This window comes from Mustela putorius, unplaced genomic scaffold (genome assembly GCF_011764305.1).
Source record: "Mustela putorius furo isolate JIRA1106 unplaced genomic scaffold, ASM1176430v1.1 tig00000407_pilon_pilon_pilon, whole genome shotgun sequence".
NCBI classification, from domain to species: Eukaryota; Metazoa; Chordata; class Mammalia; order Carnivora; family Mustelidae; genus Mustela; species Mustela putorius.
This window is the reverse complement of record NW_025421373.1, coordinates 26,037,235-26,061,205: the sequence shown is the minus strand read 5'-3', so window position 1 is coordinate 26,061,205 and position 23,971 is coordinate 26,037,235. Positions and strand designations below refer to the sequence as shown.

Here is a 23,971-nt window from a genome sequence, read left to right as displayed (position 1 = left end):
CCATATGCTCATCCAAAGACTTTTACAAGAATATAGCAGTATTACTTATAATGGCCTATCACTGGGCACAACAGAAATGTTTATCTGCAAAGATAAGTCACACTTCTGGATTTATTTATGGATAAATAAGTTGCAATGTATCCACATGATGAAATACTATACAAAAATGAGAATGAATGGACTACAACTGAATGTGATGATATAGATGAATTTCACAACATAATATTGAGCAAAAAGACCCAGACTTAAAAAGAGTGTGTATTGTATAGTTCTACTTATAAGGTTCAAAAACAGCTCAGTTAGTAAAATTAATCTATGTTGTCAGGAGTCAGGATAGTGATTACTCTTGTATGGCGAAGGGAGCAAAAACAGGTCCCTGAGATTTTGGTAGTATTCTATTTCTTAATTTTAGTTTTGATTATATAGGTGTTTTCACTTTATGAAAATTGAGCTATGTATTTTTTATTTGTACACTGATTGTGTGTTGGACCTCACAATAATTAAGTAAATTATGTGTCAAAGGGAGGTAAGATATGAGGAAAACAGTAACTCACAATTAAAATCTTCCTATGCTCAGGATGGTGTTGAAAGTATAGATTGCTCTGGGCAGCATAGACATTTTAACATTTTTCAAAGTGCTGGAACAAGCAATCCTAAAATTTGTATGGAACCAGAAAGACCCTGAATGGCCAAGGAAATGTTGAAAAAGAAAAACAAAGCTGGGGGTATCACGTTGCCCGATTTCAAGCTATATTATAAAGCTGTGATCACCAAGACAGCTTGGTATTGTCATAAAAACAGACACATAGATCAATGGAACAGGATAGTGAGCCCAGATATGGACCCTCAACTCTATGGTCAACTAATCTTCAACAAAGCAGGAAAAAAACATCCAATGGAAAAAACAGTCTCTTCAATAAATGGTGCTGGGAAAATCGGGCAGCTATATACAGAAGAATGAAACTCGACCATTCTTTTACACCATACACAAAGATTAACTCTAAATGGATGGAAGACCTCATCATGAGACAGGAATACATCAGAGTCCTAGAGGAGAGCATAGGCAATAACCTCTTCATCATCAGCCACACCAACATCTTTGGAGACACATCTCCAAAGGCAATGGAAACAAAAACAAAAAGGAACTTTGGCAATTTCATCAAGACAAAAAAGCTGCTGCATGGTATTCCTGTGTGTGTGTGTGTGTATGTGTGTGTGTACACCACATCATCTTTATCCATTCATCTAGGTTCTTTCCAATGGCATACTATGCAGCCATCAAAACCCCTGAAATCTTGCCATTTGCAATGAGGTAGATGGAACTGGAGGTTATTATGCTAAGTGAAATAAGTCAATCAGAGAAAGATTATCATATGATCTCTCTGATATGAGGAATTTGAGAGGTAGGGCAGGAGGTTGTGGGGGTAGGGAAAAAAATGCAACAAGATGGGATCGGGAGGGAGACAAACCATAAGAGACTCTTAATCTCATGAAACAAACTGAGGGTTGTTGGAGGGTGGGGGTTTAGGGATATGGTGGCTGGGCTATGGACATTGGAAAGGATATGTGCTGTGGTAAGTGCTGTGAAATGTATAAGCCTCATGATTCACAGACCTGTAGTCCTGGGGCAAATAATACATTACATGTTAATAAAAGAAAAGAAATTTTTTAAAAAAGATAAAAAGCTTTTAGGGGTGTTAGAGAGGAGAAGGGAGTTGGGGTAAATTTGAAGGGGAGGTGAATCATGAGAGACTATGGACTCTGAAAAACAATCTGAGGGGTTTGAAATGGCAGGGGGGTGGGAGGTTGGGGTACAAGGTGGTGGGTATTATAGAGGGCACGATTGCATGGAGCACTGGGTGTGGTGAAAAAATAATGAATACTGTTTTTCTGAAAATAAATCAATTTAATTAAGAAAAAAAAAAAAAGCTTTTGCACAGCAAAGGAAAGAGTCAACAGAACAAAGAGGCAACCCATGACACAGGAGAAGATATTTGCAAATGACACTACAGATAAAGGGCTGATAGCCAAGATCTACAGAGAAGTTCTCAAAGTCAACATCCAAAAAACAAGTCAAAAAATGGGCAGAAGACATGAACAGACACTTGTCCAAAGAAGACATACAAATGGCTAACAGACACATGAAAAAATGTTCAACATCATTAATGATCAGGGAAAGTCAAATTAAAGCTACATAGAGATACCACCTTATACCAGTTAGAATGGCAAAAATTGACAAGGCAAAGAGCAACAAAAGTTGGAGAGGTTGTGGAGAAAGGGGAACCCTCTTACCCTGTTGGTAAGAACACAAGTTGATACAGCCACTTTGGAAAACAGTGTGGAGATTCCTCAGAAGTTAAAAATAGGGGTGCCTGGGTGGCTCAGTGGGTTGAGCCTCTGCCTTTGGCTCAGGTCATGATCTCAAGGTCCTGGGATCAAGCCCGACATCGGGCTCTCTGCTCAGCAGGGAGCCTGCTTCCCCCCTCTCTCTGCCTGCCTCTCTGCCTACTTGTGATCTCTCTCTCTCTGTGAAATAAATAAATAAAATCTTTTTTTAAAAAGGTTAAAAATAGAACTACTTTATGACCCAGCAATCGCACCACTGGATATTTACCCTAAAGATACAAAGTTGTAGTGAAAAGATGGGCCACAGATGCACCCCAATGTTCATAGCAGCAATGTCCACAATAGCTAAACTTCAGAAGGAGTTGAGATGCCCTTCAACAGATGAATGGATAAAGATGTGATCCATATATACAATGGAATATTACATATATATTCCATATATACAATGGAATAATAGTCATCGGAAAGGATGAATACCCAACATTTGTATCAACATGGATGGAACTGGAGGATATGGTAAGAGAAATAAGTCAAGCAGAGAAAGTCAATTATCATTTATTTTTAGAATGTAAGGAATAGCATGGAACACATTAGGAAAAGGAAGGAAGAAATGAAGAGGGGGAATCAGAGGGGGAGAAAAACTACGGGAGACTATGGACTACAGGAAACAAACTGAAGGTTTTAGATGGGGGCAGGGGAGGGGGAGGATGGATGAGCCTGATGAAGGGTATTAAGGAGGGCACATATTGCATGGAGCGTTGGGTGTTACCTGCAAACAACAAATCATGGAATGCTACATCAAAACTAATGATGTATGGTGACTAATGTAACATAATAAAAAACAGTCTTCCTATGCTAATCAAATCAAATCTAAAAGGGTAAAGTCCATTGATTTAAAAAGAGGTTGCAGTTTGAAAAAAATAAATAATGAATCTTCTTTGTGTTAGTATGAAATCCTCTTTTTCCCCTTTTGAGTTTCGATGCAACAGATATGGGGAAATGTAAAATCCACTGGCTTTGTAGGGAGGTCCGGTGGGTTTGCTTTGGGTTTAATGATGTGTCTGCTCTTTCTCCTTCTCCAGCCAGATGGGTAGATGAATACTGACCTTCTACCAACACCCATCTCTCCCTTCAGATGATATAGGATGGCACGGATGGCATGTGGGGTCCTAGATACACCTGCACTTTGTAAGTTTCCTGTTCCTTATGTTAGTCATATCTTCCCAGTTTGACTATAAACGTTACATAAGCAAAGACCTGGCATTTCTTATTTCTATGTATTATTCATGTATTAAGGAGAGAACTGATCAGAAGGACTCAGTAAACCCTTTCCGTTGTAGATCATTCAGACTATGAAATCTGAGGTGTGAGAAGGAAAGTGACTTGCCTGGTGTCACCTGGCCACAATTAATGTCTTCTGACTCCTGTCCTTGTCCAGCCAGGCTCTCTACATGGCTTTGCTGAGGAAAAATAAACCATTCCCCTTTTGTTCTGTTTGCCTTGGCTTTACTTCTCAGTACAGGGATGAAAAGGCACACCATCACAGTTTTGCTAACTCTGTTCTGCTTTGCTGATTCGCTGAGCAAATATTGCCTAAATGCAGCACCTTTGGCTGTGGGGAGCAGGAACAATATATATAGTGTCAAAAAAGCAAAGGCAGTGACCTGGCTCATTTCAGTGTTCAGATCTGCAAAATGAGAACACACCAAGCTCTTGTGTTCCTCCTGTCTCTTTTCATCGCCTCTAGGGATTATGATGAAGTTCAAGGCCCTACATACCCTGAAAGGTGTTGAAATCTAAGCATCAGTCATTTGGAAAATTGCTCATTGTTAGGGTCACTTGATTTATTTTCAACAAAAATGCTTCATTGAAGTCTCGACTATGAAATGGTCAATGTTAATTTAACCCACTTTGTGAACTCTCTCCACCTTGGTTTTCTGAAGTATAAAATGAGATGCTTAGATAAGAAACTACCTGACATTTAAGGCTCTGTTCTGTAGATTCATTAGGGATCTAATCTGTAGATTCATTAACTCAAATAATTACTAGAATCTATTATGGACACAAAATATTAATAAGCACTGACTATACATTAATAAGCACTGACTCTAAATGTCATATATGTGTATATATCTTTACTCTAGGAGAGAGGCAGGGGAGGGAAGAGGGAGAAGGAGAGAGAGGAAGGGGGAGAGAATGAATGAATGAATATATGACTTTTACTGATTACATGTCAGGCACCATATTAAGTACCATAAGAGTTTATTTAATCTTTACAGTGATTCCAAAAAGGATTATCTTCTCTTTACGTATAAGGTATGACAGATTGTATTTTCCAAATATGGCCATAACAATCTGTCTTACTCAATACTGTCTTACTTAACAATGTGATTTTTGACACTTGTTCTACTGAAAGGTTCCTTCCTTTTTGATATGCCTGGATTTGTGACTATGGCATAAGTCACACTATGTGACTTCTCAGGGTAGGTCACGTAAGGTGATACAGCTTCTGCCTGCCTTCTGTTTGGTCCCTTGTTTTTGGAACTGACCTCATGCCAAGGAAGCCCAAGCAGAGCATGGAGAGGGCACATGCAGGTGTTTGCGGCAACAGCTTCACCTGTCAGCTGTGTACAGGAGTCTTCTTGTGATTCCTCCCCCTGGCTATCCAGTCATCCACAGGCTTTTAGTTCTTCCATCTGAGGCCCTGGACATCCTCAGGCAGGGATAAGGCATTCCACTACGCTGTGTTTCAGATTTCCTGACTCAAAGATTCCATGCGCATAATATGCCACAAGTTTGGACTTATTATGTAGCAATAGTAACAGAGACTCTGAGTTGCAAAGTTGGTTGTCCAGGGTCACACAGCAGATAAGTGTGCCAGGCGGAAATAAGCCCCGGCCTAACTTCTGGGCTCGTGCTCTTAATTACTCTGTTCAGAAAGTGCTGCATATTTGCAAGTCCTGCAAAACCAGTGTCTTTCACTCTGGGGAACAGAGAAAACCACTGTAATGCTCACCACTAAGAAACAAAACCTGATGCCCAGGAGCTGAGGAGGGGACTGGTGGACAGTGTAGTTTGGCAGGGTAAAATTGAGGCCAAGGAGATGAGTTTTGCTAGGGAGGCAGCCAGCAGCTCAGATCCAGTTCCTGGGTAGGCTTAAAGTGAGACGTAGCCCTGGAATGGGATGGGTGATGCTGTCCATACCCTCCAGTCAGGACACTGTTCCCGGCAGCCTTCCTCCTTCTTCTGGAGCAGTTTCTGGACTTCTCTCAGGCCAGTGCTGGGCCAGAAGGGCAACCAGATAAGGAGATTGATGGCAGTGAGTCCCACAAAGCTCTCAGCAGAGAATAAATGATTGGTGGGAGGCCAGAGACAAAGTGGAAAGGAAGTGATGTGATCAACTCAAAAGGACAGAAAGAAAATTAAGATTTTTGAATCCTTGGTATATGCTAGGCAACATGCATTAGTTTTTATTTATGTATTTCTGTAAGAATCCTATGATATTGGCATTAATGACCCTGTTTTTTAAGGGATACTGAAGCTTGGTAGTTAAGTTACTGGCTCAAGTCTTGTAACTAGTAACTAGTGGGTTAGGGTTCAAACTCAGGTCTCTGTGAATAATGGTTGTATGGTCTCAAGATGCAGTTATTTCTTCTTATTCGCTTGGGCTTCTCTCCACCCCCCAACTGCCTTACCTAGAGTTTCTTCTGTAAGTTTAGCTTTATCCTTTAGGACCAGCCAAGTCTCTCCTTTTTCAATAAGCCAGCCCAGATTGTTTTAGTCCTCAGTGATCTTTTTTTCCCCCTCTACCTGTTGACTACAAATCCTGTTCTTGGGAATTACTTGGTTATACATTCTGTTTTACTATCTATGTTTTTTTTTTTTTCCCTTATGTATCTTGGTTCTTCCACTGACTTGTAAAGTCAGAGGTCTGAACTCATGTTTCTTGCTTCTTTGCATCTGCCATAATGTTTAGCATTATGCCCGAGGCAAGGTTTAGACCCCAAATGACATTCAATTAAAACATTTGATGATTAATGTTCCCTGGTGCCTACAGATATATACACTCACAGTAACCAGAAACAAAACAAAATAAACTCCCTCTTCATTCTCTCTCTCCCCCTTCCCAGAATGGGTAGGTACACAGAGAATAGGACATGAAAGAGAAAATGAATATCAGGTAGGTGCCTAGCCAGAATTCCACAGAAGGGAAGTCATCTTTCTGCCTTGACAGCCCCTCTGTGCCACTCAGGAGATAAATAACCTGACAGCAGCAGTGGAAGGGACTCCCCGAGTACCCAGCCAGGATCCTCTGAATTCTAGAAATGAGACCTGGCTAACATCATTCTATCCACTGTAGACCAAGACTTAACACCAATCAATAAAGGTGCTCCATGGGGAGCTGGGAATTTCTCACTGACAGCAACTGAAGAACGGACCCAATATTGCCCATTTTAGTCTCTTCGTTTCTTGGGTGATGCTCTAATGGCTTTATAAAGGTTATAGGTCCCCCAAAGTCATAGTATTGAGTTTATTATTAAACTTCGTGAGCTCTGAACCTTCAGCAAATGAGTACCTAGGGAAGGCCTTGTTTGAAAAGGTCCCATGGCTCAACACATGCCTGCCTCAGTGCCTTTGTTCATGGCAATCTCTGCCCCCACTCCTGCACCCCTAGATTTCCCTCTTCATTTCTCTTTGCTTTTGTAGAAAATCTTATCTCATCTTTCACGGCACAGTCCAATGCTTCCCGGAGGTCTCTCTTCACCACAGCCCACACTAATTTCTCCTTTCTCAGAAAAAATTTGGCACCAAATCCACATGCCACAGAGTTTAGCCCTCAGTTATGCATTCTCTTAGTTCCCTGTGTTCCAGGAAGGCAGCCTGGTGCAGTGAAAAGAACCTATAATTTGGGACCAGTGGGACCACAACCCATTATTTCCCTGCCATGCAACCCTGAAGATCTTTACAAAGCAGCACAGGCATTCTTGTTCTTCTACCAAAACAGCTGCCCTGGGTTCCACTGGATGATGAACGATCCCTTCTTTCAGCAGACTTCCACTGAGGGACAGTGGGCTACTGCTAGATTTTTAAAACAACAACGAAAGGGACATCCTTATATATACATCTTGTCGCATTTGCACAACCATTTCTATAGGATAAATGTATGGACCCTAGATGTTCCCCCCACCCCCATACAATTTTTTTTAAATTTTTTATTTTTTATAAACATATATTTTTATCCCCAGGGGTACAGGTCTGTGAATCGCCAGGTTTACACACTTCACAGCATCACCAAAGCACATACCCTCCCCAATGTCCATAACCCCACCCCCGTTCTCCCAACCCCCCTCCCCCCAGCAACCCTCAGTTTGTTTTGTGAGATTAAGAGTCACTTATGGTTTGTCTCCCTCCCAATCCCATCTTGTTTCATTTATTCTTCTCCTACCCACTTAAGCCCCCATGTTGCATCACCACTTCCTCATCTCAGGGAGATCATATGATAGTTGTCTTTCTCCGCTTGAAGGCCATTTGTGATCCTTTTTGCCTCCTTTTCTCCCACCCCCATTGCTACCTAAAGAGCTATGGTTAAATGCCATCTCTAGCTTTGGGCTGTGATTATGAAACCTACTGTATACCATAGTCGCCTCCTAGGTGAAGCCAAGAGGTTGGCCTCTCCTAAGTGGCGTGGGTTTTATGTTTGCTTCTGCCCCTGTTTCACATCTTTCTTGCTCTGGCTGGCCACACTGAACTTCCACTTGGTGGGGGTAGAGTGCACTCCTGGGTGCTCACCTCTCCTTCCTCAGGAGATGGTTTTTAAAGACAAAGAGACTGTAAAGAATAAAAATGCAATAAAAACCCATGGCAAGAAAGGTCAATTAAAAAAAAATCAGAGTGAGGGAGCCCTACAGAAGATGATGGATACCTTCTTTTAATGAATTCTAACAATCCATGGAGAACCCTAAGGGCCCCTCAGATTTCTGGTTTTGGAAGACTGTAGTGTGTCAAGGATAAATCATGGAATGAGACACATACAGACTATAATCTCAGCTCTGCAGGGTAACCAGGGACAAGGGAGTTAATCTCTCTGGGCTTCAGTTTTCTCTTCTGTAGAATGGTGCTGATGTACCCAGGCAGAGGTTGTCATGACGACGAATAATGTGATCTAACACGAGAGTGCCTGACACACAGAGGTTGCAACAAGTGAAAGCAATCATAACTACTGTTTTGTGAGCCAAGAGAAGATTAGAGCACCCCTGAATAATGGGATAACTCGCAACATTAGGATGATGGGGAGCTTTGTTTTCTGGGTAAATTCCTTTTCGTCAGTTCCACATGATTTTCCTCCAGATCTCTCCATAGACCAGGACTGAGTTTCCCCATGTGATATAAGTAGTTACTGACAGCCAGTAAATTTCTCTGTTAGATTGCTTTCTCTCCATTAAATGAAAAACAAGACATGCTTAGAAAATGACATATTAATTCAACAAGTATGTATTTGAATACAAAACGCCTGTTGCCAGGTTTTGGATGAGATGCAGAGATCAGCCTGCCAGTCTGCATCTTGGTGAGAAATAGCCAGAGTAACTCCAGTGCAGGGCTGCGGGTGAAGTATGCCCTCAGACATATGCAGACATATACAGTGGTGACAGCAACAGCAGCGTCAACAGCTCTTACTGTCTGTGGGTCGGCCCTGTGCAGAGGAAGAACTTTCTGGGCATTAATGTCATTTAATACCCTTTCAGTCGGTTGTCTTAATATCCTCATCTTCCAGAAGAAGAAACTGAGGTGCAGAGAAGATATCTTCTCACACAGCTGCTAGGATCCAATGGCAGCAACACTATTCCAGGCTTCAGCCATAACCATGACCATGCTTCAGAAGAGTAACTGGGCCTGGGAAGCCAGTATTTGCAAAAGGGGAAGAGTTGAGCAGGAAAGATGGGAGTAGTCCCTCCAATCAGAGGGGATGACAAGGGGATGGGCAAACAGAATGAAGCACAACTTGGTTTGGCTGGAGCCCTGGCTGAACCTGGGAATCAGAGGGAGATGCACCTTACATAGGGGTCTGGGGACATAGTAGGGACATTTTGCTGTCATTTGAAGATGGAGTAGCTACACAGATAGAGGAAGTGACTCACCCAGTGGGCTAATAGTATACTGAGACTGAACTTCTTTCTAAACTCCTTTACTACCACCTACAATGCTGTGGGCCTGCCCCCTGTGACAGCAGCTGCTCCCACTGCCTCCCTGGGTGGACTGTAGCAGCTACTGGGCTTCCTTGTTTTTAAGGCCCTCTTAAGCCACCGGAGACAACAAGAGTATCATCACGTAGGTTTGTCATTTCTGTGTTAGGGTGCCTGACACCAATTATATTCTGCTCGATACCTTGGGCTTAATTTGCCTATGATCTTCCTTGAACATCCCTAGGGCAAAAGTATTCATTGGCACAGACGGATGGTGTGCCTAACTCATATTCAGAACCACCAGACTCCTCTAGAAGTATGATCATACATGCCCCATCAATTCAATTAATAATGCTTTCATGTTTTCCCTATGTAGAATTTTGTACTTCCTCCCAGATGGAACAATTGGGTCTTCTGGTTCCAGATGCTGTATCTGCAGGTAAAGTTTAAAAAGAAACAAGAGGTTCTCTCAAGGACAATGTAGAGCCTAGGAAGATATAGTCATAGGCAGGCTTTTTTGTTATAGAGACATAGGGATCATCTTTCTTCTAGTGCAGCCCCCATCCATGGCCTGGATTTTCTATGGCAGGTCAAAGATGAAAAAAAAAAAAAACATAGTAATCACATTTTAGAACATATACTTGGGGCCAAAAATGGAGGGGGAGAGGGAACATTCCTTTTAAAATACATAAATATAAATATTCCAAGTATGTCTAAATTCATTAAAGGTACAGAGGTACATGATACTCCTTGCCATTCTTCTAGGGATTTCCATCTGGTGGCCTACAAACTGAATCTTGGTGTGTTGCTGTTTCCTCTGCACAGACTTCCCAGAGCAATGCAGTGACTGTCTAGAAACGAGTGAGGGCTGCCTTCTTAGGCTGACATATGCATGTCTCAGTTTACCCCAGCTCCCAGCTGACCACCATTCTGGTGTTACTGATCTCACAGATTACCACTGTGAGTGCTGGCTAAGTCCCTCCCTGCTTTGTATGCCAGAAGCTTCACCTGGCAAATTAGGTTGGGGGTGTTGATTATATTTTACAGGTGTTTTGCTTATTGCTTGCCTCCTTTTGCTAGAGGGTAAACTCTTAGGAGGGCAGGGAGTTTTTGTCTGCTTTGTTCAGGGATATGTCCTATAGTACTTTGAACCATATCTGTTGCATGATAGGTGCTCAATAAACATTTAATTAGTGAATAAACAGCTCTAAACATCCCTTTGAGCTCAGTGGAACACTTTCTAAAAATTTGCCTTTGCCATTTTTGAAAGGAAAAAAAAAACAAGCTTTCTTTCAGTGAAGCTGCTCAAACCTTGGGACTTTCAGAGCACTCTAGAGAGGGAGAGGGTCATTTTCCTTCTCTCTTTCTCATAGCCAGAATTGCTGGCTGAGATGCAGAAAATGATGCTTTTCGTTTGCGTACCCAGTGAAACCTTTATCCTCCTGTCTCTGCATTCATTTTAGTACTTCCATGTGGCTTCTGGAACTTCTAAAACTTCTCCTCTTGTGCTTCTCGATGGTTTGTGAAATGCTGGGCACTGGAGCCTGGCTCTGGGTCTTGCCATCAGGTAGCAGAGGATTAGAGTTAAAAAGGAAGGAGGCACTGAGCTGAAGATCCCCCAGGGATGGGGCCAATCCCAGACGGTCCCTACACAGATCACACCTAACACATTGGCAGAATCCCCTCATCAGGGCCAGTGGCAAGATTTTGATGCAGGTGGTCCCTGCAGAAACCCCTCCGCCTAGTCTTAAGCAACAAAGCATCTATACTTCTTGCATCATGATTGCCTACACATCCTTGTGATACTGTTTCTTGAAGCAAGGAATCTGTGTTCTAAATGATGTTTATGTTTTCTAAACGTGAAATATTTTATGATTTCAGGTAGCTTCTATCAACTTCCCTGAATTTCTACTCTCAGAGTTCCTTCTTTCCTCCTGCAGAACTTAAATGACACAAGATGAGCAAGAAAAGGAGGTTTGCATGACTGTCTCTGGAAGAGGGTGTGGGAGAACAGGAGGTGGATGGGATGGATTTCTCATCTCCTCTTAATGTCATCACATACTGGTTGCTATGGAACTTTTGTGTGAATGCAAAGGTCAGACTGTCGTTGGTTATCAGTTTGGGATCTGCTCATTGGTTATTCTGTTCCCATGGTGAATCAGTTGCTTGGCCCGACAAGTAGATTAGCTGGTGGGGGGTGGTGGTGTGTGGTATAGGGTTCTTAGAGATCTCCAAAGTGCCATCACTCCTCCACTTGAGACTTCTCACTGAGACTAATTATCTTCACTAGGTGAGATAATTATCATATATTCTGATACATTTTAAGATCAGGAATAAAGGAGTTTTGAAAGCTGCAGTCATAATTTCCCATTTTCCTCTATTCCCCTAGGACTTTCCAAACACCCCCTTGTTCTGCTTACTAAGGTCATCTGAACCCAGAAAAGTACTGACCCCATGGACAAGCTAGTGAGGAAGTGGGAGCTATGGGAAGAAAGAGGTAAAGAGGCTCACTTGTAGCTCACTGGTAGGCAGGGGAGCCCTGGGTTGGCATTGCATGGTAGGCAGCACTGGATTGGGTATCAGCAGGCCACAGGGATGGTCTTGGTCCCCGCAGAGGAAATTGCTTTGCCCTCTTGGGCCTTGGTTTCCTCATGCATAACACGAGATGTATATACTAGATCATCCTAACGTTCGCACCCACGGCTGAAGGTCCCTGGAACTGTGGTTCCATGTTTTCTGAACCCCCCCTACCTCCGTACCTCTTGGATCCACCTTCCCTCTTCCCTCTCCTCACTCTCATATACCCAGTCCATCAGCAAGTCCTGTCAGGTCTAGTTTCAAAGCAGCCCCCAAATCCATCCTCCTGACCATTATCATTTCCATCACTGTAATTTCCCCTAGATGGCCATGAGATCCTCCTGCTTGCTTTCTCTGCTTCCACTCTTGACTATTCTCGGCCCAATTCATTTTTCTCATAGCTCCCCAGAGTGATATTTTAGCATGTAAATCAATCCTTCCCTTGCTTAAAAGTCTCCAATGCCTTCCCATTATATTTAAAGTAAAACTCTTTAATTTATAATGGTATGGGGCTGCACATAATCTGGACTCTGCCTACTTCTCTGATGCTGTCTCAGACCCCTGTTCTCATTCCCTGCAAGCCACATGCACAGGTCACCCCTTCCATCCTTGAAAGCAGTGAAGCTCTTTTCCATCTGAGAGCCTTTGCATATGGCTCTTATGTCTCTCAGCTCTATGCCAGCCTACCTCTTTGCTACCTATCAGCTCCTCAGAGAAACTTAGTCAGTCCCCTGTAATTCCACTTCTCTTATTATCTGTTGCCACAGCAGGGTCATTTAATTTGCAGCACACCACAGTTGCCTGTTTAATGTCCATCTTACAGCACTGTACTCTCCAGCTCCTTGAAGCAAATACTTCTAGACCCCGTGCTCCTCACCGATGTATCTTCATATACTCAGTGCCCTGCATCATGCCCTGCATATCGTGGACAATTAGCAATATCTGTTGAATAGGTGAATGACGCTACCTACACATAGAGGGAGAGGGTGCAGAAAAGAAAGTTGAAGGAAAAATACGTTTTTCCTGTGATGGTTTTGTCCCTCCTTTAGCATATTTCTTCTCAAAATGTTCCTCTCTATGGGAAAAAGAATCTAAATATCTATTAAAAATAGGTCATCAGACAGGAGAAGCAGGCCTATGAAGACAATTCATGGATGGCATTTTAATCGCACCATCAGCCTAATGCAAAAAACTGTAATCTGTGATCATAGGTAACCCGAACTTTAACTTTGAGTGTTAAATAGCTTACACAAACCCAGTTTCTCATATAAATATTTTAGGGAGAGGTGGGAAGAGTCTTTAAAGCATTTCAGGAGTATTTACTGGCATATGTCATTGAATGTGTTGATCACAGATTATTTGCTCACAGTGTAAGCGTGGAAAACATTGACTATAGGTAATGTGGCCAATGCTGCTGGTTGATTTCCCAACCATCTGCATTCCTTCCCCTCTAGAGGCTAGAACACCCAAGTTCTTGCCTTACTGGCCTTCTTTGCCACTAGAAAGTGATCATGGGCCACTGTTCTGACTAATGAGACAGAAGCAGGCATCAGCTGCTCTTGTGGGGAGTATTCTAGTAAGCTTTTGTTCTTCTGATCCAAAGAGCTAGAAATGGCAATCCTTCTTCCTCTCTTGCTGCTTGAACAGGCACACGATGTCTGGGGGTAGCCATCATGTGAAAATGAGCGGGGGGTGGGAGGTTGGGGTACCAGGTGGTGGGTATTATAGAGGGCATGGATTGCATGGAGCACTGGGTGTGGTGAAAAAATAATGAATACTGTTTTTCTGAAAATAAATAAATTAATTTAAAAAAAAAAAAGAAAATGAGCAAATGCCAAGACAATCCCAAAACAGCAGCTCCTGTCTCCATTGAACCATGAGCCACTGTCTGCTTCCATGCTTCTTACAATCTAAGGAAGACTACTCTTTATCTGTTCATAATCCCATGGTCAGATTATTGTGTTAATTGCAAGGAAGCACACTGAGCTACATTTTATTGGCTTTGATTAACAGACATGAACATGAACTTTGAGGAAATGAAGAGACACAATTACTCAATGTATGAGTGTAGAGACATGTAATTCTGATGGAACTTAAGTTTCCGAAAATCTAAATTAGTAAGGATTTATGATATATTCTTTAAGTAAACAGCAAGAACAACTATTTGCAGCTCATTTGGAAGGATGTTTTTTGTATACGCCCCTTAAAGCTCTTCCCACCATAGCCCCCAGATTGTCCTACACAGGGCTCTGCATGTCAGAAGCTCATGAAACTTGGTGCAAAACAAGCAAAACAAAAGCTTCTGTTGATGTTTGCAGTCTCTGGCTCTGCTCACTGTCTAAGCATCCTTGTCTTTGTTGTCTGGCTCTAGTGAGATAAAGTAGACACTTCTTCTCTGTAGTGTATATTTCCAGGATACATTATGATGCTTCTCAGACTGTTAGGGGATTTCTGTAGGCCCCTAAGCTCTGGGATTGGCTAGGGTAGGCCTGCTAAGGAAAAGTTCACCTTAAGTAGATAAAACTTCTTATTCTGGAAGGTTTACCCCTTTGTCTGCCAGTCTCTTCGATCCAAAATGACAAATTTTTCTGCTCAGTTCCTGGGAGGAGGACTCAGGCATCCAGGTGTTGCTGGTCTCTGGAGTGAACCACTGGCTGTTTCTGCTTTGTCCCTGGACTTCCCAGCAAGGGAGAAGTCCAGTGGCCTCCAAACCAGTGGGAGTGCCTTTTCTTCTAGTGAAATTTAGTAGAAGCCCAACATATAAAATCAATAAATTAATAAAAAATGGCACTTGTTTTATGGTGCTTCCTGGATATTATTATATTATGGGTTCTGTATGTATCATTCTATTTAAACCTCACAGCAATACTTGAGGTGGGAACTGTTCCATTTTACCAGTGAAAAAACAGGCAACGAGTGGAGGTGTTCTATCGAAGATTAGGAGAAAGGAGGTTGGGCTGGACCCTGTGCAGTCTCCTCTTCACCTTAGTGTTGGGTCCTAAGATACTCTAGTGGAAAAAAAGTGTGAAAATTCTCCTGCAGTCAGGGGTCACTAACTCAGATGCCCTTCCAGGGGCCAGCTGGGTAACAGAGGAATGAAGGTGGTTAGCTGGGGGCCGTGGTGCAGTGGGGGATGCACAGATCAGCTGACGAGGGCACCTGCCGTGCAGCTGTGCACAACCGTGACCAAATTCTGTGCAAAGCAAATGAAAACAGGCCTGACAAGGGATTCGGCTCTTGTGGACTGGAGACGATGGGTGGAAGGGTGGGGAGTATGAAAACATATGCTGAGGTCAAACCACTTAGGTGAGACATTAGGAGGTGAGATGGCCACCGAGGAAGGAAATAATGGAGGAAAACAACCTCTGGGTCTTTTTAGACACGTGCATATTGTGATGGCCCTAGAATATACTGACGAGCTAAGAGTCATTTCTTCCCACTGTTTATCTACTGGCCTGATTTATTTTTAACAAGTCCTTCCCCTGCTTGGTTCTGTCTACTCTTCACCATGTGTTTGCCAGTATTGGCCAAGCATCCAGTCTCACACCTCCTCTCCCACGCACCCCACCCCCCAACTGTCTTCTTATTTAAAGAAAAACAAGATTATAATGGTGAACAATGAGACTACCTAAATTATACAGCAGCCAAAATGAGTCCTGAGGGAGGCTCCTTAGGAAGAATTTTATTCCATTGCTACTTAGGAATATTGGTTTTCATTGAAACTCAACCGCACAATAGACAGGTGGTAAAGATGCCTCCAGCATAGGTCCTGGAGGGCTCAACTGTTATGCATTTTGCCCCCAGAGGGTGACAGTGTGTGCAAATCTATTCATGACAGCCAAGTTCGAAGTCATGCCTCCCTGTGTGCTTTGGAAACTTGGTAGTCTATAAAGGACTGCCTAGTGGAAAAGGAGTTCATAGAGAACAACCGTACAAGGAAAAGGAAATACAGTCAGTGCTTGTGTATCAGGTAAATTGGAGGAGCTTTGTGGCATGAACATTCCAGAATGTAGTTGAAAGAACATGACACACAAAGACAGGAGGTCAATAAACGTGGGGATTGGTCCAGATTGGAAGATTTCAAGTTTTTTCATGCCCCCTAATTTCTATTCTGCCTTCTTTTTTTTTTCTTTCTTAGCTTCAGAATTTTTTTTTTTCCCCATAAGCAGTATTCACAATCTAGTATATAAAACAGACACAAATGGAACTACTTTGGTTCTGGGGGGAGGGGTTGCAATCTCATTGATTTGGGCACTCAGGTTCTCTCAATGCAGTATCTGAGGTACCCCTTAGAAACCCCCGCTTTGAACCACAAGGAGCAAATTTACATCACCCCTGGACCTAGATTATTTCCAAGGCCTGTCTCAGAACTAAGAAGAAGAGAACCCTTTTCTCTTAAAAATGAAGACACCAAGGTCTACCAGGGTCAGGAGTCCTGCTCAGGGCCATACAGAGCACACTATTGCCAGTGCTGGGACCCACTCATAGCTCAGCACTCCTTCCGTCACTTGGCCAGTAGTACAGGATGGTGGTCTGAATCTCAACTCACCTAACTACTCAGCGGTGCAACCTTGGCAAGATTCAACATTCCTGTGGTCCTCATTTATGAAAGAAGATATAATGAGGGTCCTACCTTATGCTTCTGTGAATATTCAGCAAGATAATGCAAGTATGGGACACAAAACCTGGCTTCCCGTCCGGTGGGTGCTCACTAAATGTTAGTTGTACCATACTGTCCCTCATCCCTTCTCTGAACCTTTCAGCCACAGAACATCAGACTTGTGATTATGCCTGTTAATCTTGACAGAGCACATCAATCAGGTAACAGACAGAGCTGGCTCAGACACAGGAGGCATCCAGATAATCGACAGCATACATTGGACAGTTGACTGTAAAGCGTAGTTGAAAAGCTAAATACAGTAAAGTCTGGAAATAATTCCTATCCCTTAGCTTTCCAGTATTTGCTCCCCCCCCCCCAAGAAAAAAAAAAGCATTGAGCAAAGGGGTTGAGAAGAACTGACTGACCTGGGAGAAATGTCACATCCTTGTTGCATGAATGCTCCCAGGGAGAACCACAGACTGTTGAATATGCCAAACTCATTGGATTGGTCACTGGTTGTCTGGTCCCGCCCTTCCTCAAACTCTTCACTGTGCCATTCGTAGGGGCTGAAGCGGCTGACCAGGAAGAGGACGACACTCACTCCAATGTAGGCAAAGACAATGCACATCCAAATCTCATAAGCCAAAGGGTCGAGGAAGGAGAAGACCCCCGGTTTGGACTTCTGCGGCTTTTTTATCATGATGGAGATTCCCAAACTCATAAATGGCTTGGAGAAGTCTATCACCTCTTCCCGGACCAAGGTGATAGTTAAAGGAGCTACCGCCACATCGGCTCTCTGCAAAACAAAAACAAAAACAAAAAACAAAAAAAAAAAAGAAGAAGAAGAAGAAATGCAGCTGAGCTCAGGAGCTCTGTATTCTCTTGTTTCTCTCTCCACTGAATATTCTTTTGCATCTTAAAGGATGTGAAAGTTTGAAAAGAACCTTAGAAGTCGAATCCCTCCGCCTTTCTAGAAGGTTATCTCTGACAAATGAGTGATCAGCTCACTATCTTACAGGAGAGATGATCCCATTGTCTGACAGCTCTAACTGTGAAGGCATCTTCCTCACATTACAGGGCGGGTGGGGGCGATATCTGTTGCTTCTGCCTGCCGAGCAGCCATATCTCCTTCCTCTGCTGGAAAATCACTTTTTTTTTTTTTAAAGATTTTATTTATTTATTTGATGGACAGAGATCACAAGTAGGCAGAGAGGCAGGCAGAGAGAGGGAGGGGGAAGCTCCCCACTGAGCAGAGAGGCTGATGTGGGGCTTGATCCCAGGACCCTGAGATCATGACCTAAGCCAAAGGCAGAGGATTAACCCACTGAGCCACCCGGGCGCCCCTAGAAAATCACTCTTACCCCACTCTTAGTCCTTCTAGTTCAAATGGGGCTGATCATCTGGTTACATGGTGAAGCACGTGACTGGGTCTGGCTCTTCGTACTTCATTTCCCTGCTCAGAATGATTCATTCAAAAATGGCATAGGACTGGGGTGCGGGGTGGCTCAGTTAAGTGGCTGCCTTTGGCTCAGATCATGATCTCAGGGTCCTGGGATCAGGCCCCACACTGGGCTCCCTGCTCAGCGGGGAGTCTGCTTCTCCTTCTCCCATTCCACTTGCTCCTGCACACATTTTCTCTCTCACTCTCCTTCAAATAAGTAAATAAAATCTTTGAAAAAATGGCATAGGACCCAAGTGGTTTAATGATCATTAGCCCTGAGAGTCAGAGTGAGAGATGCAGAAACCAGTCCCTAATATAATTTGGGCCACACTAAATTCAGGGCTTACCCTGGACTCCTAGGAAAATGGGTTCATATACACTGTACTTGTTCCCAGAACATGAACCAACCCTTTTGTTTGCCTAAGCCAGTTTGGATTGGGTTTTTCCCTGCAGCCAAGATCTCCCTGGCTAATAAGGTAGTGAAGGCAAACTTAACTCTTAACCAACTCTTCTTAACTCTACATTTACTGGGCACTTACTGTGTGCAGGCCCTAGGGTGGAAGCTGCAGGTGAGCTATGGTTCCTACACTCAGGGTGTTATAGATTAGTAGGAGAGGCGGGTATACATATCCACCCTCCCCCGCCAGCTGCCCATGTCCAACATCTCCTCTGCAAGGTAGGCTGGATATGCGCTTTCCAAGAGATACAAAATGATACAGGAGAGAGATCAGAGAGATACTCATTTTGGCTGAGGAGATTAGGGGCTGAATGATAAAAGAAGTGACACATAAATCTGGCTTTGAAAGAGGGGTAGGATCTTGTTGCTCTGGCAACAGTACACATTCCAGAAGGAGGGAATCATGTGAGGGAAGGCCTAGTAGAGAGGAGGAAAGGGTGCGTCACAAGTGTTTTTCAAGACTCCTAAGAAACATATAGTTGATTCACTTTTTAAAATTCAAATCCAGCATGTCGATAAACATGAAAAGGTTGCAAGAAATGCTCATCCTTGGACATCCAGCATGTGGAATCACCAGCCTTGCTCTTTGGTCATCCCTCCCTCTCCCTAATGGCAGAAGCCCTGGCTTCCACACAGTAGAAATCCACTGCTCTGTTGGCCTGAGATCAAGGATCCTGGAAACCCAAGAAGGTTCCATGGAAATGTCTGTGCAAGTCTGTTGCAGGAGGATGGCTTTCTCTCAGGCACTGCACTACAGTCCAGATGGGAAACTGGTGCTTGATGCCATGTAGATGAGGGCCCCAAGCAGATGCTGGGTGGTATTGCATAGACAAAGTTTCCTCTGGTTATTCTCATTGGCTAGGGTGTTTGAGAAGGTGCTCTAAGTGGAATCAAAAAGCCTGGCTTCCAAATGACTTAAATTCTCACCTAGACAAAGAAACTTTTCATAAAGCAACATGGAATCAGGTGTGAATTTGATAGTAATTCTATTTTTTTCCTAATAACCATTGCATAAATCTTGATATAATCTATATATGATATACATAGATATATGTGTATGATTGACATATATATATATTTATATATATATATATATATATATATATATATAATGTTTTTTCAAACACAAGCTAGTGCAAGGGAGAAGACACCTACTCTTTCCTCTGTAACCTAACACAGAAAGAAAGATAGGAAAGGAAGGGAGGAGAAAAGTCATGGAAATAACTTGGAGGTACTACCACAAGTTACCCAAAAGGGAGGTCAACAAAGACCAGCTTTGAAAGTGGTAACAAGAATTGAATGGATTTGTTTGATGCCTCCTGATGTGAGTTAATGGAAGGAACTGAAGACTGGAAAAATCCTAGAAGCACATCCTCTTAGTGCTTAGTTCATTCAGTGATTCCAGGATTTGTTTCATGGAACATGATTTCTGGAAGGATGTTAATAAGTACAATATGAAAATAAACATTGGAAAACATGAATTTAAAAAGGTTACTTTAGGGCAAGGCTTCTCAGAACCTTTGAAAGATCACCGTGCACTGAGAATTTCCAAGAGACATAAGTAGATGTGGTACTTCTAAGATTATCTGGTCATGGATCCCTGAGCATCAGAAGAGACCCATGTGTGTAGGGTACACACACAGTGGGAGATGCTATAGTCAGTGACCTTACTCATCAGAGAAAAAAACTCAGGTCCTGAGAGCGAAGGTGGTTTGTGCAAAGTTCCAGTGTTTGAGCTCATTTGACATTGACTAAGAGTCTGGAGAGTTGTTTCAAACACCTGAGGTTGTTCTTGGAGCTCTGCAGGATTGGGGAATGCAGAGCTCACCTGGGAAAGCCCACCTGGCTGCTCTGGTCTGTGACTTACTGACCATGTGGCCTGAAGGGAGATCGCTGTCTTTTGGGGTATCAAATTCCTCATTAAAAAAAAAAAAAGAGGCTCAAGAGTTTTTGCTTTACCTGTTTAGTAGGATAGATTTGTGAGAATCAAAAGAATTCAAATAAGTGAGAATACTATGAAGTAAAAGCATTTTACAGATACTCAAAGTTATTTACTTGAAGTGACCTCTTGGGCTAGTGGCTTTCCAAGTTGAGTGTACGTCAGAATCACCTGGGGGGGGGGGCGCTTTTAAAAACAGGTGACAGAGTTTCTGGATCTGAGAGTGATACCAGAGAGTTTGCATTTCTAATAAGTTCTAATAAGTTTCTAATAATTAGCAGTGATGCTAATGCTCCTGGTCCAGACCTCACACTTTGAGAACCACTGACCCAGGAGAGCCTCAAACAAAATACATGAAGTCTACAAACAATCCTGGGGAAAGAGCAAACAGTTTTGATCCTGTAAGATAAAAGCAAAATGAGAAGAAAACCTTAAGGGAAATAACTCTGGGCCAGGCACCGGGTAGGTAAACTCCCCACCCCAGCCCTGGGATAGGGGATTCACTTTCCCTGTTTTTCAGGGGTTGAGTGAATTGTAGGAGTCGTGTAGCCAGTAGGCAGAGTTGGAACTCAAATCCAGGTGTCTGTCTGAAAAACTCACTCTCTTTCGGCTTCACCAAGACGGAGGACAGGCGGGGGGGTGGGGGGAGTGTCATCCATGAATTGCACCCAAAGTCATACCCATGTAAGAAGCAGAAACTCTATTTGCAGGGTGTGACATCTGAGAATGCAGGCGCGGTTGCTGTTCTCATTCCCAGTTAACAGTGGCCTTACGGTCCAGTGATTGGATGGTATGATTTGTAGAGAGGCAGTAGGACCCAGAGTACAGCTGGGATCCAGGCTACATGTCACAACTCAGCTTTTACTAGCTATCCTAGGCCAAATGACCCACCCCTCACTGGGCCTCTATGTCCTTATCTGTAAAGTGTGGAAAATAATTACATATATCTTAATGGGTTGTTAGAGTATGTGAAATAATGGGGGTAAAGTATTTAGCATGGTACTTGGCACATACTACGTGTGGACAGGCTACTACTACACTTTTTGTTAAGAAAAAGAGGGAGGAAAAGGGAGATGAGAGACCTTGATTGGTTTAGTTATTTAAAAGGTACAGAAAGAACAAATTTGGAGGGCTCCTAATGAGTTTTGTCCAGTCTTCTAGTTATTTGTGGCTGACAGATGCTTCCTTAAACTCCTCTATTCTTTCTCAGGGGGGCAGAAAAAGAAACCCAGACCAAAATTGAAAGGCGAGTACTGAACTGGGCCCATCAAGGAGTCCTCAGAATATAGTTTATATTGCACAGGACAGGCCCGATGGAGAGGAGGAGATGGATAGGGAAGGATGGGCCCTGGGGCGTCAGAGGTAACTCTGATTTCTTACAGATGAGTCAGTGACCCATCATTGACTGTTGGCTGTTGGGGCGCTTGACATCAGAAGGACAATACCATTGTTCTGCCTGGATCACAGGCCTTTTGCTAAGGGAACTATGTTCCATGGGATGAGGGCAAAGATGAATGCTAGTGGAGGTTCCCATGGAAACCAGCCTCCAGATGCAGCAGTAACCGTCCAGGTCTTTGTCGGTAGTGGAGCTTCCCAAGGTGAGAGAAAGAGGAGGAGGGAGGAGCAAGGGTAGCAACACATACCCCCCTTCCACGATACAGTAACCATCTTACCATGTCATCTCAAAAAGCCACTTTCCTGTGGAAGATTTTCCTTACCACATCTCTCCTTCGAATTCCCTTTGTATGGCTCTCAAGGCCATCAAGACTCCTATTGTCCTGATATGGGACAATGAAATTTAACCTAAATGGTTGATTCATCCTGACCGGAACTCAACATCAACCTGGGACTTAGCATATGCTTCTGCTCAAAAACCCAGCCTGCAGCCTTCAACTTCATCACATGAAGCTAGAGTGGCCCCTTTCCTGCAAGTGGTGGCTGACGTCTTCTTATGTTGCCTTTTGTTGTTTCTCTGCTCAAGTATCTTCATCATCTCCCAGTGCCCACTGAATTAATCCACTCTTCCCCATGTCATTTCTTACCCACCCATAGCCCTGACACTCAGTCCAGGTCCTCTGCATAAGCGGCCAGTATTTTCCCCACTCTTTCTTATTTCTATCACTAGAAATTCCTGGGCTGCCCTTCTCTGTATTTGAACGTGGCCACTTTTCAGTTTCCATATCCCTCTTGAGGGCTAGACAAGCTCATGTCAGCCTCTTGCCTGATCCTTGAACTGTGCTATCTTTTACTCTTCTCTCTCATTATATTTTCTACCCCATAAAATGTTAAGATCCTTGGGGACAGAGATCAGATCTTTTACTTCTCAGTGGTTCCTTAAATACTTAAAGCAATTCAGGCACAGTGGCTTCTCAAAACTGCTTCAACTTATTGAAGGTTTTATAGCAATTGTGCATGGTGTTATTTCAAGTGTAGTGAGTGACACAAAGACAGAGAGATCTACTCCGATGACACAGGTAACTATTTTACAAGGCAGGGTAAGCGATAATAGAAGAAGAAACTAAATCCTACAGGAGAAGGCAAGAGGATTTAGAAAGGAGCGTTTATACCTCTTATGGGGAGAAAGAAATGACACCTTGGAAAGAGCAATATTTGATACAGACGTTGGAGGAGGGACAGGCCTTTGGGGGTGTGGAATGGAAGGAAGCACTCTATGCAACAGAAAGACTTGGGGTAGTTTGGCAACAGTAAAAGGTACAAGAGAGGGAGTATTGGGGTGAGTGACTAGAAAGTTGGGTTGGATCCAGGATGCATCTAATGCCAGAGAATATATTTCTATGGCAGGGCCATAAATGACTTTGAGCAGGGAAGTGGTGACTCAGCAGTCTGCCTTGGGAAAACTGGTTCTGAAGCTCAGCTATCGCCTGTGTTAGATGAAGATCAGCAGAAGTTACAAGAGTGAGCCGATTTGGCTGAGGAAGCTGGGACCAGGAACCTTGAGAGACAATGTCTAAAGATAATGGATCTTGAAGCCCTCATCTTTTCGGCAGCAACAATACTAAGTAAGGGGTCCAACAGGTATCTGTGGGCAGGGCCAGCCAACCACCAAATGATTTTCTTTCAGACCCTCTCTCTGCCCTCCAATTCCCAAGTGGAGAACTTACTCCATAGACCAGCTCTCCCACCATGCCATTCCAAGCCTTGGTGTCAGGGTCACGGGCTCCATATTTTCCATCACTGACAATCTCAAGACGGTAGGAGTAGCCCACATGCTTGGCAATCTCTGCTGCCAGCTCCACACAGTAGCCCTCGTAGCGGTCATTGCCCTCAAATTGGTTGGCGTTCTTCTTGAGCATCACATAAGGATCTTCCTGGTGGAGAAATGGAGGGAGAGAGAATGTGGGTTGTGGGTCAACTCAGAGGTAGGGAGGACTTTGGCCTGGCAGAGGAGGATTTCACCAACCTTGGCTAA

At 43.3% G+C, this 23,971-nt stretch overlaps 1 protein-coding gene across 2 annotated transcripts in view; it reads right to left on the bottom strand.

Moving 5' to 3' along the window:
* GRIA1 (glutamate ionotropic receptor AMPA type subunit 1) overlaps positions 1-23,971 on the bottom strand; it is a 306,263-nt gene that overhangs the window by 75,556 nt on the left and 206,736 nt on the right. For both annotated transcript variants that reach the window (XM_004737770.3, XM_004737769.3), the window contains exons 10-11: positions 23,664-23,870; positions 17,130-17,500 (exon numbers count right to left, since the gene is read on the bottom strand). In XM_004737770.3, coding sequence (XP_004737827.1) covers positions 17,130-17,500; positions 23,664-23,870 — 578 coding nt within the window. The remainder of the gene's footprint in view (positions 1-17,129; positions 17,501-23,663; positions 23,871-23,971) is intronic.